Source organism: Dasypus novemcinctus, chromosome 13, assembly GCF_030445035.2.
Source record: "Dasypus novemcinctus isolate mDasNov1 chromosome 13, mDasNov1.1.hap2, whole genome shotgun sequence".
NCBI lineage: Eukaryota > Metazoa > Chordata > Mammalia > Cingulata > Dasypodidae > Dasypus > Dasypus novemcinctus.
In genome coordinates this window covers 102633837-102652091 of record NC_080685.1, presented here as the reverse complement: position 1 = coordinate 102652091, position 18255 = coordinate 102633837, and the positions used below count along the sequence as shown (strand labels likewise).

General features: G+C 34.7%; 1 protein-coding gene across 1 annotated transcript in view; it reads left to right on the top strand.

The window, feature by feature from the left end:
• The window catches only part of USH2A (usherin), an 838570-nt gene that overhangs the window by 47529 nt on the left and 772786 nt on the right, over nucleotides 1-18255 (top strand). The window contains exon 3 of the mRNA XM_058275221.2: nucleotides 15746-15878. Within this exon, the coding sequence (XP_058131204.1) occupies nucleotides 15746-15878 (133 nt within the window). The remainder of the gene's footprint in view (nucleotides 1-15745; nucleotides 15879-18255) is intronic.

Sequence of the window (18255 nt, the reverse complement as noted above, 5' to 3'; positions counted from 1 at the left end):
CACCATGGCCACTTTCTCCATACCAATGCCACATTTTCTTTGATTACTAACCATAATAGTTCATTAATAGAATATCAGTAAGTCCACTCTAATCCATATTCTATTCCTCCATCCTGTGCACCTTGGAATGGTTGTGTCCACTCCACATCTATATCAAGAGGGAGCTTAGATTCCACATGGATGCTGGATGCAATCCTCCTGCTTTCAGTTGTAGGCACTCTTGGCTCCATGGTGTGGTGGTTGACCTTCTTCAGCTCCATGTTAGCTGAGTGGGGTAAGTCCAATAAACCACAGTGTAGGAGCTGAAAAGTCTGTTGAGGCTCAGGGCCTGGCTATCGTATGGTCAGTCCAGAGATTCAGATCCCCTGGGTATATATTAAACCTGAGCACCAACTACAGTTCTGGTAAAAGTAACAGGAGAGGCTTGTGAAAAAAAAGATCACATCTGAGTCCAGCTCCATCACACAGAAACACAAACTCCAAAGAAGGGCCAACTGACATGGCACTGAACTCCATCGGCCATGACCATAGAACCTGTGGGTCTCCGTAGCCCTCAGGAGAACCAGTACCTGGGGTTGTATCTACTTTATCTGTCTCTGGGACTTTGCTGAGGTGTGCATAAGGGCAACCCCTCTGATAACCTCCTGACTCTTTTTGGAGACTCATAGCCATATAAACTCATTTGTCCTTTCCATTTCCCCCTTTTCTTCAGGTCAAAAGCATTTTTAACTCCTGGTATTATATGTAGACTGAGATATTCTGCTGGTCTGAATTGACCCTTTTATTCAAGATCATTTTCTAGTTACATCATCAGCTGGTACTTGGTAGTAATCCCTCGGCGCCAGGGAGGCTCATCCCTGGGAGTCATGTCCTATGCTCGGGGGAAGGCAATGAATTTACATGCTGAGTTTGGCTTCAAGACTGGCCACATTTGAGCAACACGGAGGCTCTCAGGAGGTAACTCTTAGGCACCCTGCAATTCTAGACCTTGTTCTTATTTCAGGTGCACAGGCTCACAAGCATAGTCATTAGTGTCAGGGGCTCATTGTTGGACCTTCATTCTTTTTTGTCTTTGCCATTGCACTTGGGGGATTGTTGCTGTTCCTTTAGGGACTGTGATAGAGCTCCCCTGGATAGGAACTCAGCACTTCCCTCAGTTGTTGTTTTTAATTGTATGCACTATGAAAATATCCAAACATTTTTATGTACCCTGGATATATGCCCTGTAGAACTCCCTGACAACCATGTGTCCCCTGTCAATAACATCCCACACCAGTATTTCTCCGCTGCCATTGTTGAACCTCTCTGTGATCCAAAACTTCCTGAAAAGTGAAGCCCAATATGTTGCCAGGTTCCCTTAATAGTAAAATGGAATATAGCAATGAGTTTAAAGGTTAGATCTAGAATGCATATTAATTTGGAAAAATTATGGTAAAAATAAATTGAGGTATCAAAAAATTTAAAAATGCAAAAGATTTGTTTTTGATGTTTTGTCTTCCATCACTGTAATAAGTGTTGCCCTGTATGCAAATTGGAAAGGCAACTACTACCATCTTGATGGTCACTGTGGGACCTAATGGGAGGGGGAAAGAGGTATTGAATAGATGCAACCAATGTAACTGTATGGGCAATAGAAGAGTTCCATAAGAGTATGCAAGGATGGATATAAGACATGTAAAATTACACCAAAAATATATAGGGGCTGATAAGCTAAAATGTAAATCATATTGTAAAACATAAGATAACTAAAAATTTAGAAAATTGTATAGTCTAAAATATAAACCACAATGTAAACACAAATGTAACCTTGTTTGAAAGGTATTGTCTCATATCTGTACATCAGTTGCAGTAAATATAGTATGAATACGTAAAAAGATTATTGCTGTGGAAGGGAAAAGGTGGGAGTACTGTATATTGTATATATGAATTACTGTGATCTAAAACTCTTATGAAGATAAGCTTAATAATTAGAAAAAAGAAAGGAAAAAGATAGGACGTAGACACTTGCATTGTTTTTTAATCCATTGGTCCCTTCTGGTTTCCCTTCCTTCACTTCTAGGCAAAGCCATAAGAAATAGGGCTTCGACAGTCCTTTAACCATTTTCTTTTATGTCCCCTTGTTCTTTTTTATCTCCCAAATAACTATTCTCAAGTTACTCGTCTGTCTTTCTACATAATTTCTACATATAGACTGCAGGATAATGCCAAACAAAAACCAAATAGAAGTGTGGATTGAGGCCATTATAAATTAATGAGTTCCAACTGGAGCTGGACATTCAGTGAAGCCTTAGGGACAGTTCCAGAGGTGCAGTTGTTGATTCGAAGAGTGTTCATAATTTTACTTTTGATACATATTGACAAATTGCCTCCAGAAAGTGTTCAACTACTTCTGATGTCTGCCAAAAGTGAGTCAGACGCTCTCTGCCCAGAGGAACCCACACCTGCAGGTCTACGCGTGAAATCCTGGTCTCTTCTCCCAACCTCAATAGACTAGGGGTCTACTTTAAAAAAAAAAAAAGTGAATCAGAGTAGAGTGCCTGTTCCTCAATTTCTTGTCAATCCAGGGAGTTATCCTTTTCCAATTTTCCAATATGATGAGCAAGATAATATCAGTGCATTTTTATTTCATTTTGCATTTACACTACTTCATGCATTTCTTGCCTTAATTATGCTTATTTGCCAGCCTTATATCTGTTCCTGTTTTTATTTTTAATAAGCCTTTCATATATTAGGGATAGCTTCCCTCTGGTAATTTGGAAGGTAATAACTTTGTCTTTATTTATATCATATATTAAATATATCAATATATATTTTAAATATATCAATATATATTTAAATTATAAGTATATAAATATATATGTAAAATAATTTAAACTTGTTTTTCTCAATTCATAAATTTCAGGTGTAAAACTACATATTAACTTCCATAAGAAAGTAAGGGAGTTATCACACCTTTGTTTTTATAATTCTTTCTCTTTCTTCCCATATTTCCTAGAATTTTTTATTTTTCTGTGTTTGGTATTTCTGGACCCTTTGATTTTTCATAATTCTAGCTCAGTTTTCTGCCTGGTGCTCAGAGCAGTATTGTTTCTTAGCAAATATGAGGAAGTCTTAGTCACACACATAAACATTTTGAGCTATTTGGAGAGTGATGCTATTTAAAATGTGTGTTCTGAATGACCTTCCATTTAACGAGAGTGAATCTCATTCTCAGTTCCTGCCCAATTGCTAACCTCTCGCATTTTCTTTTATGTTGCTCCTCAGTGAAACAACTCAATTTAGTATCATCCTCAGATTTCATCAGTAGACTGTCTTACTTGCAGATTATTAATGAAAACCTGAAATAAAACTTGAATTTCTTATCATCCCTTAATTCAATAAATAACTAATTTTAAACGTAGATGACAGTGCTTGAATTCAAATCCATATAAAATATAATTCAAATAAGATTGAGTTTTTATACATACCTGTCTCCTTTGTTTAATTATATTTGTTTTATTCATTTTGTTTTCCATTCTTTGCTGTACCTTATTCTAAGCTTGTTCATTAAAATATATATTCTTTCTAAATTCTAGGGCTAGAGCACAAATGGTGTAGCCCTCTAGGGAGGTAAATGTAATTTGTTTGATTGGACACTCAAGCATTTCAATTGTTTTATTTTCCTTGGAGAAATAGTACCCTTCTAGCTTTCAGGTCAATTGGTGTAATGGTTGGATTCAGATGGAATGACACTCTCTCCCCCCTGAAAGTCTCTAGTTCCTCAGAGAAATCCTTGGAAAATCTGTTGACAACTTGCTGTCATCTAGCTGGTCTAATGGTATAAATGACTTAGACACTGATTCCTGGTGGTGTGAAATCCTGATGGTAAAACAAAATTTTGAGAAGACCTTAAGTATGTCTTTGAATAACTTGCTTAGGCAGTACCTACACTTATTTCTTGAAGTTAGTTTATCAGGTCTCTGCTATTTTTTACTAAATTTATAAAATTTAATCTACAGACATGGCAGCAGATGATCCAAATGATACTATTATGAAGTATAGAAAGGAATACAATTATTATGAATTTTTTTTTAATCCGTGAAAGTAGAAAGCAGATGAGATCAGATTGGCCAAGCTGTAGAAGCAGAGCATCTGGACAAAGGCCTGCTGGCTTCAAACACCTGGGAGAGGGAGACTGTTTCCTGGGAAACATAGGGAATAACCAAATTCCTGTAAGGAGGGAAATTCCAAAACAACTAACGAACAAATGCCCAGAACAAGACAGAAGCCCAAAAATATGGGGAAAACCCTGCACACTGCGTTCACTTTGGGAAGAGGGGGGCTGGATCTCAAAAAAAAATCCCTGTTGTATCACCAGTTAATTACAAAATCAAGAAACAGACATCTCAAGGAATAAATCCCAGAGTTAACAAAAAAATATATAAGACTTATAAAGGTAAAATAACAAAATGGCCGAAGAAATCTCGTATATTCAGTAAAATGCAAATGCATAAAATGTAATAATAAAACTATGGTTTGGAACATACAACATACAAAATGTAATTGGACACAAGTACAAAAGGTGAGGAAACAGAGGGTATTGGAAAAAGTATGTATTTGCTATTGAAGTCAAGTTGGATCAAACTAAATATGATTGTTATATATGTAGTATGTTAAATTTTAACCCCTTGGTAACCACAGGGAAACTGAAAAATGTATTCAGATAGAAATGAGAAGGGACTCAAGAGGTGCAACTCACAAAAAAGAAATTATAAAAGTAGGCATTAATGGGAGAAATGAGGATGAAAGAGTATAAGACTTACAAAAATTAATAGAAAAATAACAGAAGAAAGTCCTATACTATCCGTAGTTACTTTCAATATAAATGGATTAAACTCTATTGAAAAGGCAAAGATTGGCAGAATAGATAAATAAGCATAACCCAACTATATGCTGTCTGCAAGAGACTTGTTTTTAATTAAAAAATATAAGTGAGTTGAGCATGAAAGGATGGAAAAAAAAATATCATGAAAGTAGTAACCAAAAGAGAGCTAGGTTGGCTATCCTAATATTGAATAAAATAGATTGAGAGGTAAAAACAGTTAAGAGATAAAAAGATGGTCATTATCTGCTGATAAAAGGGACAATTCAACAGGAAGATGCAATAATTATAAATATATATGTGTCTAACAGCAGAGCCTCTAAATGTGTGAAGCAAATATTGATGGATTTGAAGGGAGAAATTGACAGTTCTACATCAATAGTAGAGGCTTTAACACATCATCTCAATAATGCAAAGAACATCTGGTTAGAAGATCAATAAGGAAGTACAGGACATGAATTATACACTAAACCCACTACACCTAACAGATACATACAGAACATTGGATCCAGCAAAAGCAGAATAACATACTTCTTGAGTGCACATGGATCATTCTCTAGAATAGACCATACGTTGGGTCATAAAAGAAGTCTCAATAAATTCAAAAATATTGAAATCATATAATGTGTATTCTCCAACCACAACATATTGAAGCTAGAAAATCAGTGACAGAGGGAGAGATAGAAAATTTACATTTATTAATTATTAAATAACATAGTCTTAAACAACCAGTGGGTTAAAGAGGAAATCAGAAGTGAAACTAGGAAATATTTTAAAGCAAATGAAAATACAAACTACCAGAATTTTTGGAATACAGTGAAGGCAGTGCTGAGATGGAAATTTATAACTCTAAATGCTTAGAATAAAAAAGAAGACTTCAAATCAGAGACCTACCTCAAAGCTGGAATTACTAGAAAGAAAAGAATAATTTATGTTTCTGAATTGGAAGAGTATATATTGTTAAGATGTCAATACTACCCAAAGCAATTAATAGATTCAATGCAATTCCAATAAAAATTCTAATAACCCCCTTTGCAGTAATATAATAGAAGAGCCAATCGTAAAATTTATATAGAAGGGTAAGTGGTCCTGAATAGCTGAAACCATCTTGAAAAAGAAGAATGAAGTTGGGGAAATCACACCTCTCTTATTCTTAGAACTTATTATAAAGCCACAGCAATCAGTACCAGCATGGTACTGGCACAAGGACAGACATATAGACAGTGGAATAGAATTGAGAACTCAGAAATCAATACTTATTATGGCCAGATTTTTGACAAGGGGCCAAAGACCACTCAATTGGGACAGGATATTCTCTTCAACCAATGGTGCAGGAAAAACTGGTTCACCATGTGCAATAAAGAGAAGGAAGACCCCTAGCTCACACCTTATAACAAATCAACTCAGAATGGACCAAAGACTTTAAAGTGTGAGCTAAAACCATCAAACTCCTACATGAAAATGTAGAGAAAAATCTTTAGCCAATGGTTTCTTAGACTTTTCAAGCAAAACATAAGCAACAAAAGGAAAAATAGATAAGTGGGACCTCATTCAACTTAAAAACTTCTCTTCCTCAAAGGACTTTATCATGAAAGTAAAATGACAACCTACACAATTGGAGAAAATATTTGGAGATCATGTATTATCTGGTAAAGGTTTAATATCCAGAATATATTAAAATTTAACAACAAAAAGACAAATCAATTTGAAAATGGGCAAAAGACTTGAACAGACATCTCTCCAAATTAAATGTGATTTATATATCCAGTGTAATATTCAGCTGTAAATAGAAATGAAGTACTCATACATGTGACAAAATGGATGAACCTTGAAGACATCATGTTAGGTGAAATAAGTCAGACACAAAAGGATTGTGATTTGAAACAATTAGAATAAGCAAACTCATAGAGTTAGAATCTAGAATATGGGGACAGATAGAAAAGGGAAGTTAAGGCTTAAAACGTATAGGATTCTGCTTGGAATGATGGAAATGTTTTGGTAATGGATGGTGGTGATGGAAGCAAAGCATTATGAATGAAATTAATAGCACTGAAATATTTATCTGAATATGATTAAAAGGGGAAGCAGTAGATTGTATATATGGTAACAGAATAAATTGAGAGGAAATGGAAACTCCACTATACAAACAGTGAACCCTAAGCTAAACCATGGACTTTAATAGTAAAATTATAAAAAGGTGCTATCATCAATTGTAGCAAATATTTCACACCAGTGCAAGGTGTTGGTGGGAGGTGGTATATGGGAATCCTGTATTTTATGCATGATTGTTCTGTAAATGCATAATGTCTCTAATAAAGAAAAAGAAAAGAAAAAAAAAAAAAGAATCCTTTCATTTTTGAGTTGTTAGGTTGAGAAAACAGAGAAGGATAAGATGACTGAGCCATGGAAGCCACTTAGAAGGCCATTGCAAAAACCTCGGGGAGAAGGGGTATTGACTTGGGCCAGGTGGCAATGGGGAAGTGGTAAGCAGTGATTTGAGTCTGGATGTATTTTCAAATTAGAGACTCAGGCTTTGCTAATGACGTGGTTGTGTGAAAGATAAATCAATTAAGTAAATATGTTGAGGATAAGGGGAGCCAGGTTTCTCCCTTTCAGAGAAGGGAGTTCCAAATAGGAAGTAATAAGATCACGCATCACCTCCATTTAATCATGAGGAAACAGTGGACCAGGGGTTCTTAACCAGGGGCCCGTGAAAAGATTTCAGGGGATCCATGAGCTTGAATTGAGAAAAAAACATCAACTTACTATCTTTATTTTCTCTGACCTCTAACTGAAAACTATCATTTCCTTCACTTATAAATGTACGCAAATAATAAATTACAGTAGTATTCATTTCACCTGACTGGCAAAGGGGTCCATGGAACAAAAAAGGTTAAGAACCCCTGCATTAGACAAACTGAATTAAGAAGCCTTCAAGAAAACAACTAGCCTATAGTCTTCACTAGTGTGAAGGTAATGAAAGTCAAGCAGGGAGTATGGAAGCATTCTAGACCATAGGAAAACTAAGAGTCATGACAACTAAATGCCACCTGTAATTTTGCATTGGATTTGTTTTCTATAAATGACATCATTGGAAAATTAACAAAACTTGATCGATATGTGAGGACTAGATGGTAATCATGTATCAATGTTAATTTACTGATTTTGATGGTTGTGTTGTGGGTTTGTAGGAAAAATACCTTTTTGTTGTTGTTGCAAGATGACGCTAGTTATCAGGGGGTAAAGGGTCATTATGACAGCAAGTTAATCTCAAAAGATTGGGGGAAAAATTATTTTACTGTTCTTGAAGCTTTCCTGTAATACTGAAATAGATTTTTAAGTAATAAGAACCCCAAACTACAGATAACTCTTTTGACAAATACTAGTATAGTGGGAAGGAGAGACATGGGGGAGTATTTGGAGGAAGAGACTTCCAGTATGATTTCTCTCTCTCCTCTCCTTTTTGACTGTAAGCACTTTATGCTTATTTATTTTATTACATTTACCACTTTGCATTGAAATTATTTTTATATGCCTATATCCATTATATATTAGAAATTACTTGAAGAAATAGCCTGTGCTTTATTCATTTTTACACTTAATATGTAGCATAACACTTCGCATATCATAAGCACTCACTAAATAGTCAAACAACAGAAGGCACTTGGCTTTCAGTAAAGGATACTCTGAGCAGCTCTCTTCATAAACAGGAAGGCCAACTAAGAAGCTGGTTTACTTTTATGCAGAGAAAATTATAGTTATAAAAAATAAACATCTTCTTGATTATTGGGGTCTATAGTATTGAAGAGATTTACTAAGAAGTTTTATAGCTAATTCTGATATTTTGGAAATCATCTGTTCTCTCTCCATACAATAGAAAAAAAGCACCAATGATTTGCTGAGATAATTTAGGGATGTAGAATATAGCGATAGCTACGCATGAACAATGTTCTGAAATGTGGAATAGTATGACACATTCCTAGGCAATAGTTACAGAAATTGGGTTCACTCTATCCTTGTACCCTAGGAAGCAAATAATATGTCAGATGATTGGTGGGTTTTCTATAAATGTGTAAATGAATAGCTTTCTTTGAAGTAGAGAAGAAAGAGAGTAAATAATAGTTTAGAAAGAAGTAGCCATGAGAGTTCTCTATCTAGTTAGCATAGGGCAAAGAAAACTTTGCATTCCTCTGTTAAATTTTTAGAGATTGATTAAACTGGGGGCTTGTCTGTGGGAGACTGCAGTATATGGGAAGTGTTAATAGGTATCAAGGGGAGAATAGCAAATCCGAAGGATCACGCCTAGGGTGAAAATGTAATGCACTTAGGCTTTTGCTGTAGATCGCTGCAAGGGCTTGGCATGTCTGAGTTATCCAGAGAGGAAAAACAAAAGTGTCATTCGAAGGAGGGGGCAGTTTTCAAATAAAATGGATGCACTCATGGGAAATGTAAAATAAAAACAAAAACAAATAAGAGAGATCTTTGAGGAGCATATCTATTTATGAAGTCATTTCCCTGTGGCATCTTTATACAGAAAAAGCATATGAAGATTTAAGCAGTTACACAGTGATTCAAACTAGTAGAAGCTACCTCTGCTCATTTGAAATAGTCATGGGCAACCCACACAATTAAACTTCTGCCAAAGAAACATGACTGAATAATTGCCTCAATGCTTTATTTCATTTGTTTGTATAAATGTAGTTTAATACACAGAGAATATTTAATAGGTTGGAGTTTTTATAATTATAGAAAAAATCATGGAAGTAAACAAGGTCACTTTGCTAAGAATGCATAGAATCCCAGAATGGCACATTTAATCTGTTAAGAATATGGTGTATTTTCTTTATTGCTTGGTGCAGCAATAACATAGTGTAGACTGTGTTGTAGATTTGATTTTGGGGGTATCAGTTAGTCAATCAATTAATTAATGTTTGTGGAGCTTGGGCCCAGTACTTAGGATTATATTCATCAAGTTTGTGAATGACACAGATCTTGGAGAGATGGAAAATACACTGGATGCCAGACATAGGGTCCAAAAAGACTCTGACAGTCCGGTGCCATGGGCTGTATCTAAAAATATGAAGCATTAATATAAACGTGGATACATATAAATTCCTGCCCTTGGGTCCACAAAACTAACTACATATGTGCAGGATGGGGCAGTTGTGATTTAGCTGTGATGTAAGTATAAAAAGACAGGATTTCAGAATAGTCAGCACGACATGATTTATTGGTTTTAGCTACATGATGTCATTGCTAAAACCCTACCCTGTAATTTGGATTGCGGGGATGATAATCCAGTTTTACTTTTACACTTCAGATCATATTCAGAGATTTTTTTAACATTCCTGGATCCATGTTTTAAGAAGAGAGAGACCAAAACTATGTCTTATTTAGAACGTTGCAGAAACTAACCACATTTATCCTGAAGAAGTCTTAGGATAAGAATGACATCTTATTTTACATATGTGCATTCTCAAAAGGTAAAGGGATTCAGTTTTTTCAGTATGGTCTCAATAGTTACAGCTGGGACTTATGAATGGAAGTTAGAAGGAGATGTCTTCCAACTTGATAATTTATAATTATAAAACTTGATTCAAAGATTAAAAGGTTCCCAAGGGCTGTAGATGCAGACTCTGGAGCAATTGACCTCAGTGTCTTTATCTGTAACTTGGAGATAATAACACTATGTTTTAGTTTCCTGAGCTACTCAAAGCAAATACAATGGTTAAACAATGGGAATTTATTCGTTCTTGGTTTTGTGGCCAGGAAAATGTCCAACACAAGTCATCATCAAGGCAATGTTCCTTCCTAAAGAGCAGCTGCTAGCGATCCTTGGCTCCCCTGTCTCATGGCAGGTTGCATGGTAGCACCGGCTGATCTCTCCCTTCTCTTCCCGGTTTTGATTCCCACTTCTTGCACCCATGGCTTTCTCTCCCTCTATCTTAATTTCATTCCCTTATTTAGGATTCTAGTGACAGGATTAAGACCCATCCTGATGGAGGTAGGTCACACGTAAACTGAAGGAGGCTCATCACAAGATTCCCCTTACAATGGGTTTACATCCACAGGAATGGCTTAGGTTTAAGAACGTGTTTTCCTTGGGTACATAAAGCTTCAAACCACCACACACTCCACAGGGACAGTCAGAGAAGTCAGAGAGATAACATACAGAAAGGGTTCAGCACAATGTCCAGCATTTGGTGAGTCCAGCCACACATAGGTGTAGCTGCGCTTCTTATTGTGGGAGGTGTTTGCACGAGGCCGAATCACCATGGGTACATTTATAGAAGAACCAGTGGATGGCTCCTATAAACTGGATGGCTATTAAGGTCACTTCTAAATGCTAACTGGCTATAACAGACTCATAAAAACTGAGTGGCTAAAACAGAGTCTGGAGCCCGTTAACCTTCAATGTGACCTTGAATCAGTGAATATAGTTTGTTTTTATTTTCTGTGATTCAGCTTCATTACATTTAAAATGCAGATAATAACAGCCCTGCCTCGGATTATTGTAAAGCTAAAAACAATGCATACACATATATATTTTAGAGCACTGCATGACATGCTAATTTCTCAATAAATGTGAACTGCTATTGTAATGCTGAAGTAGTTGCCAAAGGATTCTGGGAGAATATAGGACTTGAGACAGATGTTTTAAGGAATACTAAAAATCCAGGTAAATGAAAAGCAGAAGTATGGTTATATAGAAGTATGGTTATATAGAAAATAGCTTGAATGAAACATGAAGAGAGGATTGAACATTGTGTGATAAGCAGAGTGAGGAGACCTCACCAGTTACAATGGAAGTTGGCTATTCTTGAACAATTAAAATTAAAATTGGATGGGATGATGGAGACAAAACCTCAGAAGACCTTGGGTTTAAGATACAGGGGCATTTAACACATTCTCACAATTGATATTTTATAATAATCTTTTGGAGTCTGTAGGATAAATTGCCTTACTTATACTGAAAAAGTATAGAAGGAAGAATGGAATCGTCTATGTAAGTCTTTCTTTAACCTAGAAAGAGAAATTTATTCCAGAGCAATTTCTATTTTAGAAAGTTCAAAACATTTCTCCTCCATACAACTTTCCTTCCTGACTCATATTATGAGTTATTTATTTTCTTATCATTCAAAATGATGTTCTTTTTATTTATATCATCCTTCATCATTTTTGAGGGTGAATTTGAATTTAGGAAATATCCGCAAGTCATTCAGTGTTAAATCTATTTAATATTTAAGTAATGGTATTTCAAATTGTTAAAATGGTTTTGCTTAAAAAGTGAGACCTATATAATTAATGAACCTGGTATTCTTGGGAGGCTTATAAATTGATTCTGGGAAGGCAACTCCCACAGAAGAGGTCGAAAAATATGTAGCACACATATTGAATTGATTAAAATATAACTTCTCACATCAGCTCTTTAAAAAAGGTAGTCCTTCATTTTCTGCTGTAATATCCAGACCTTAACTTAAAAAGGCCATCATAATTGATAGTGATCTTAATACTAATACTAATACTATCTAGGATATTAAAATTTTCTATCGTTTTCATACATACAAACTTCTTGCAAGAAAGGATCATGAATTTATTTTCTTGGTGTTGGTACAGCGTTGGACCAGGGTGGGTACTGGATTGATGCTTTATTGAATTAAATTTAAATTAGAAGCAAATAGTTAATGGAAAAACCATTTCTCCAGTGACATAGACAGCACAATGACTGTCTATTTCCCAACCTGAATCAGTAGTTTCTTTTGGTTGCTTGTAGTCAGCAGTATTAGAATAGCAACAAAGATTTGGCATTTCAGCGAAACAGGTGATTGGGGGTAATTACTATAGTCTAGTCTAGGCAGACTTGATTATAGGTAGGCATATCAAGAATTCTAATTTTTTATTATCTTCTACACTCTTGTAAGCAAAATGATCAGTACAACCTATCACATGGACACAAAACTGACCACCACCCCCCCTCCAAATAAGAAGATAGGAAGGGAGGAAGGAAGGAACTGGGGGAGGGAGGGAGGAAGGAGAAGTACGAAGGGAGGGAGAGAGGAAGGGAAAGAAGGAAAGGAGGAAGGCAGGGAGGAAGAAAGAAAAAGGCTAAGATGAAATATTCAACTTCAGGAGAACGAAAGCTTGAGAATGACCTCTGTTACCCTGTATTTTCTTTCGGAAATAATTTCGGCTCTTATGAAGGGATTTAAAGGCTTCTCTACAACTGCTACTGGTTTTGCCAGTTCATTCATTCAAGCCATACCAATAAACATGTTCAAGCTCCTCTAATCCTCATGGTGGTAGAGAATGAGATAGGTGGGAAGTTTGCTTTAGCAGAAGGCTTTTTTTTCACAAATCAGAAATTCCATTGTATATATTCCTATCCCCCTCAATAACTGGCAAGGGGATCATCAGAATGAGCTATTGCAAAAAGCCACCTTAGTCTTACAGTTTCAGTGTTATGGGGCCCTAGATCAGAATTGTAAAGTAGTTTGGAGAATCTTGGAATATAAAACATGGTACAGGAAACCAAAGAAGATTTAATCTCACTTATATAAAGGTAGGGGAGGGGACAATGGGATAGAGCGTCTTGAGATCATCATTAATCAATTTTTAAGTACCAACAAAATGAAAACATCCTTCTGGAATTCACTACAAGTGACACTGAGTTTTTCTACTAAGCAAATATGTGATGAGTTGATAAAAAAAGAAAAAGAAGGTCCTGAACTCTTGACTACAGATATAATACAGTGAATACAGAAAATCAAAACACGCTTTCTATCTGGCTCAAAATAAAGGTGCACTTAAACTTGTAAAAGACAACATTTTTATTTGAATGATATGACAGAACTGTCACAGGAGTGTTACCTGCTATAAAGAAAGCCTAAGAATTATTACCTTTATTAGACCAGTGACACTGAGCTTTAGCCATACATTTCTAACTTCTGTCCCTCTACAGAGACAATTTTCTTTTCTTAAATAAACTGTCATGCTAGTGTTAATATATTGTTGGCTCTCTCATGCTCTGAGAATACTGCTGATATAAAACATGTATATGTTAGATTGGTAATAGTATCTTTAGTGTAGCTGACTAGAACAAATGTGTTTCCCTCATGGCTGTGCTAATGTGATAAAGGAAAATTGGCTGTTCATCAGCTTTTGGCTGGGTAAAGACAGTAGAGATGGAACCACATTCTTTTTTATGCATTAATACCACAGAGAACTTTTCACTAGTTATATTTCATGTGTCTGCATGTTGCGCAAAGATGTTGTAAAACATGAGATAATGCTACAAATAACAAAGTAGAAAAGCCTGTATCTTTTATAATGATAACAGTCAAACACCAAATGACAGTAACAGGCTGTAAAAAATGGGATGCCCCCCCAAAAAAATGCAGCCCTACTATCCAGCAGAGAGGAATTGGTGCATGATTTTGTGTGTGTTAAATCTTTGTTTTAAAATTAAATAAAATGCCATTAAGAAAGAACATGGTTAAAATGAAAGCAGGTTGGTTAGAATAGAGAGAAGCCACACTGCATAACTTTTTGAAGAATTAATATTGCCAAGTATTTATTATGTTAATTTCCAGGGTTTTTTTGGTGGGGATGGGGCTATTGAATGGTATTCTTAAAATAATATTTCACGTTATTTCTTAAATAAATCTGATAGTGTATGTTTATCTTCATCAATTGTTGCAAAACCCTTTTTAATAGAATAACATTTGAATGCTATGATTTGATTTTTTAAATTAAAATGTTCAGGGTCCTGTCTTTAATTATAAGACATTAAATTACTCTTTCTTTATGTAGCTTTTTGTTTGCCATTTCAGCCCTTTTTCTAATTAGAGAACCAGTATTTCAGGTAAAAACACTTGAACAGAGAGACTATTTATGGAGACTAAAGTTTATGCCAAAACAGCTTATCATTTGATTTAGAAATACGTGCAATCATAGAATGTTTTGTATAAATACCATCAGTAAATACTCTGTATAAAAGTTTGATCAAATTGACTATTCAGGGATCATGCCACACAAACAAAAATTCCTTAACTTTTATGGTATAATCCAGGGGTTGTTTAACTATGGCCTGCAGGCTACATCTGCTGGCTGCCTGTTGTTATAAATAAAATTTTATTGGCCACAGCAATGCTCATTCATTTACATGTAGTCTGTAGTTGCTTTCACACTACAGCAGTTGAGTTGAGTAGTTGCAATATAGACCAGTTGACCTGCAATACAAAATCATTTGATCTGCAGAGAAAAATACTTATTATTTGACTGTTTACAGGAAAAGTTTGCTGATCCCTGGTATGGATAATTGTTAGTTTGCTGGGTTAATTAGCCTAAAATATGATTGGCAAATTTATTTGTTATTTTGTATTCTGGAACTTACCACCAGGATACCAACATTTCAGAAAGTAATATTATAAGGAGCATTTTGTCTTTGTAACTTAAATTGAATTATATCCACATGTGACACATTTTTGGTAGATCTGATATTCAATATTTCTCCTTATGAATTTATTTTTGCTTCATTTCTTAATTTTAATATAACAGATTTAATGGGCATATAAAAATGCGTAGCAGTACTTATGACTGCGTAGCAGTGTGGGCTGTTAAGTAAATGGGACAAACAATTATACACACCTTTGAATACCCTAGTAGATATCATCACAGCACAAAACCCCTCCATAGAATCTCAGTTTATATCTGTATCTAGAAACACAAAGATGTATCATTGAGCCATTAAAATAAATTGTTTCCAGTCTTCCCAGGTGAAAAAAGTGGAAAGTAGGAAATTACCTTGGGAAAGACTGCTGAAATATGTTATCATAAAATAAAATTTTGTGTGCTTAAAATAATAACGGGAATACTTTCTTACAGGTGCATCAGACAAAAATCAGTTTCTTCATCAATGGTTTGGAGGAGGATAACACACCTTTTGATGCAAGAACTCTAACTGGTTCAATTACAGATTTTGCCTCTGGTACTATGCAAATAGGACAGAGTTTAAATGGTAAGCATCTGACTTAATTTTATCCAATTACATTGTTTCTAAATTTTATGTCAAACATAATATTTTAAAATACTAGAGGGAGTTTTAAAATTGAAACTTTTCTTTCCAATTTCTAATGTGTGAATATATGTAATCTGTTACATTTTGTCTTTCATCTGTTGGGATTTTATGTTTGGCCATTGTTAAAATAGGACATAGAGTATTAGATAAAAACTGAGAAATAATATTCAAACATGTAATTAACTGAGTCTGTGTGGTTTCTATTTTCCCACCTTAAAAAATGGGCCTTGGAGGGCTAGGGAGCGGGGCATATGGGAATCTGTGTGTTTTGTGTAACATTTATGTCATCTAAGTTTCTTTTTAAAAATATTAAAAAGTATATTGAAAAAGTAGGCCTTATAGTTTAAGAAGATAAATTACACTACATCCTGAAAGGGTCAGATGTTGAAATTAGAATTATCTTGAAAAATCTAGCACAATGGTCCTTAAGATGCCTACTTTAAAAATGGAATTATTATTTTAAATTATAAATAATACATGCTCATGGAATGAAAATCCAAAAATATAGAACTGTGCAAAATAGAGAGTACTTTCCATATTTCCATTGCAGAGACAAAGTTCACTTTTTTATACCCTTGCTAATTTTTAGTACCTATAGCTAGAGATAAGGGTATAAATATAATATTTTCCCAAAATGAAATTGTACTACATATGCTTTCTCCAAGTCCTCTAAAAAGAAACACTTCCCTTTCCAAATGTTTGGATAGCATTCCATTTCATTATACTTTCTCGCTTAGTTACACCTTCTCATTTAAAAGTTGCTGCATTGTGTGCAGTTGTATAGCTTTAACACAATTTTTTAAAACAACTTCTCTTAATGAACAACAGATTATTTCCATTTTTTATAAGCATTGTTAGCAGTTATTTTTTAGAAATACTTATCTATTTATATGTCTATATCCTCATCTATATTCTTCTGGTAGGCACATATACAAATATACATACATGCACATGTATTTGAGCAATTGTCTGATTGAACAGTTCCTAAGATGCTTGGATTCAAATTCCAGCTCCCCACTTACTAGCCATATGACCTATAAAAGCATTGAATGTTGCTAAACTGTAAGTATCCCAATTGTAAAATGATGATTGTATCAATATTTTACAGTGCCATTATGAGGGCCTAATAAGTTAACTGCATATAAATCACTACTGTTTACCCAGAATCTGGCATATACTAGGTGTTTGTTGAATGAAAGAAATCCTATTATAATTAATAATACTACTATTAATACCATTGTAATTATTTTCGTATGATATCATCATTGAAGTTGAATACCTGGGTTAAAGTATATTTATATACTTTATAATTTAGTACGTATTAGAAAGATAATGCTAATGATAACCATAGATTATATCCAGATTGTGAATATTTCAAATTTTATGAAAATATGGGCAAGTGCTTGTTTCCTTAAACACTCACCTTAAATATTATCAAGATTTTTTTCATCCTTGTCATTCTTCTAAGAAAACCATATTATTCAATGCTGCCTTAGAATTATTTTGGTGAGTTTATTAGTGAGTTTGAGTAGCTTTTCACATGTCTCAATCATTTGCATTTCATTTATGAATTATTTTTCTTGTTGCAAGACCATATTTATACTCTATATTTCTTCTTATTTACTTATAAAAGCTCATTAATGTTAAGAATATTAATAATTGTGTTCACGTTTCACCTAATTCTCCAGTTTTAAAATTACTTAATAACTTGGTGATATAGAAACGTAAACAAATTATTTTCAATTTATAATCAAAGTAAAACATGTATACAACATAATGCATACATATTAAGGTTACAGCTTGATGAATTTGTATATATTTACACAACTGTAATTCTGACTTTCTAGTCACTGTGCTCTCCAAAGGTAACCATTATCTGAGCCCTATCACCATAGATTAGAGTTGCCTATTCTTGGACGCTCATGTAAATGAAATTATATAGTGGTTATTATTTGTGTCTGGTTTCTTTTGCTCAGTGTTACGCCTGTGATGTTTATCCATGTTGTGAATTGCTCTATCTCCCGAATATTCCCAAAGTGGCTATTCCAGCAAGCAGTATTTGAAAAAAAAATTTTTTTTTTGAGGTACCAGGAGCTGTGGATTGAACCAGGGACCTCATATGTGGGAAGCTGGTGCCCTGCCACTGAATCATATTGGCTTCCCTGAGTTGGTTTCTTCATTTGTTTTGCTTGTTGTTCTTTTATTTATTTAATTTTTTTTTTTTTTTTTCAAGAGGAACTGGGAACCGAACCCAGGGCCTCCCAGATGGGATGTGGTTGCTCAACTGCTTGAGCCACATCCCCTCCCGGTATTTGGA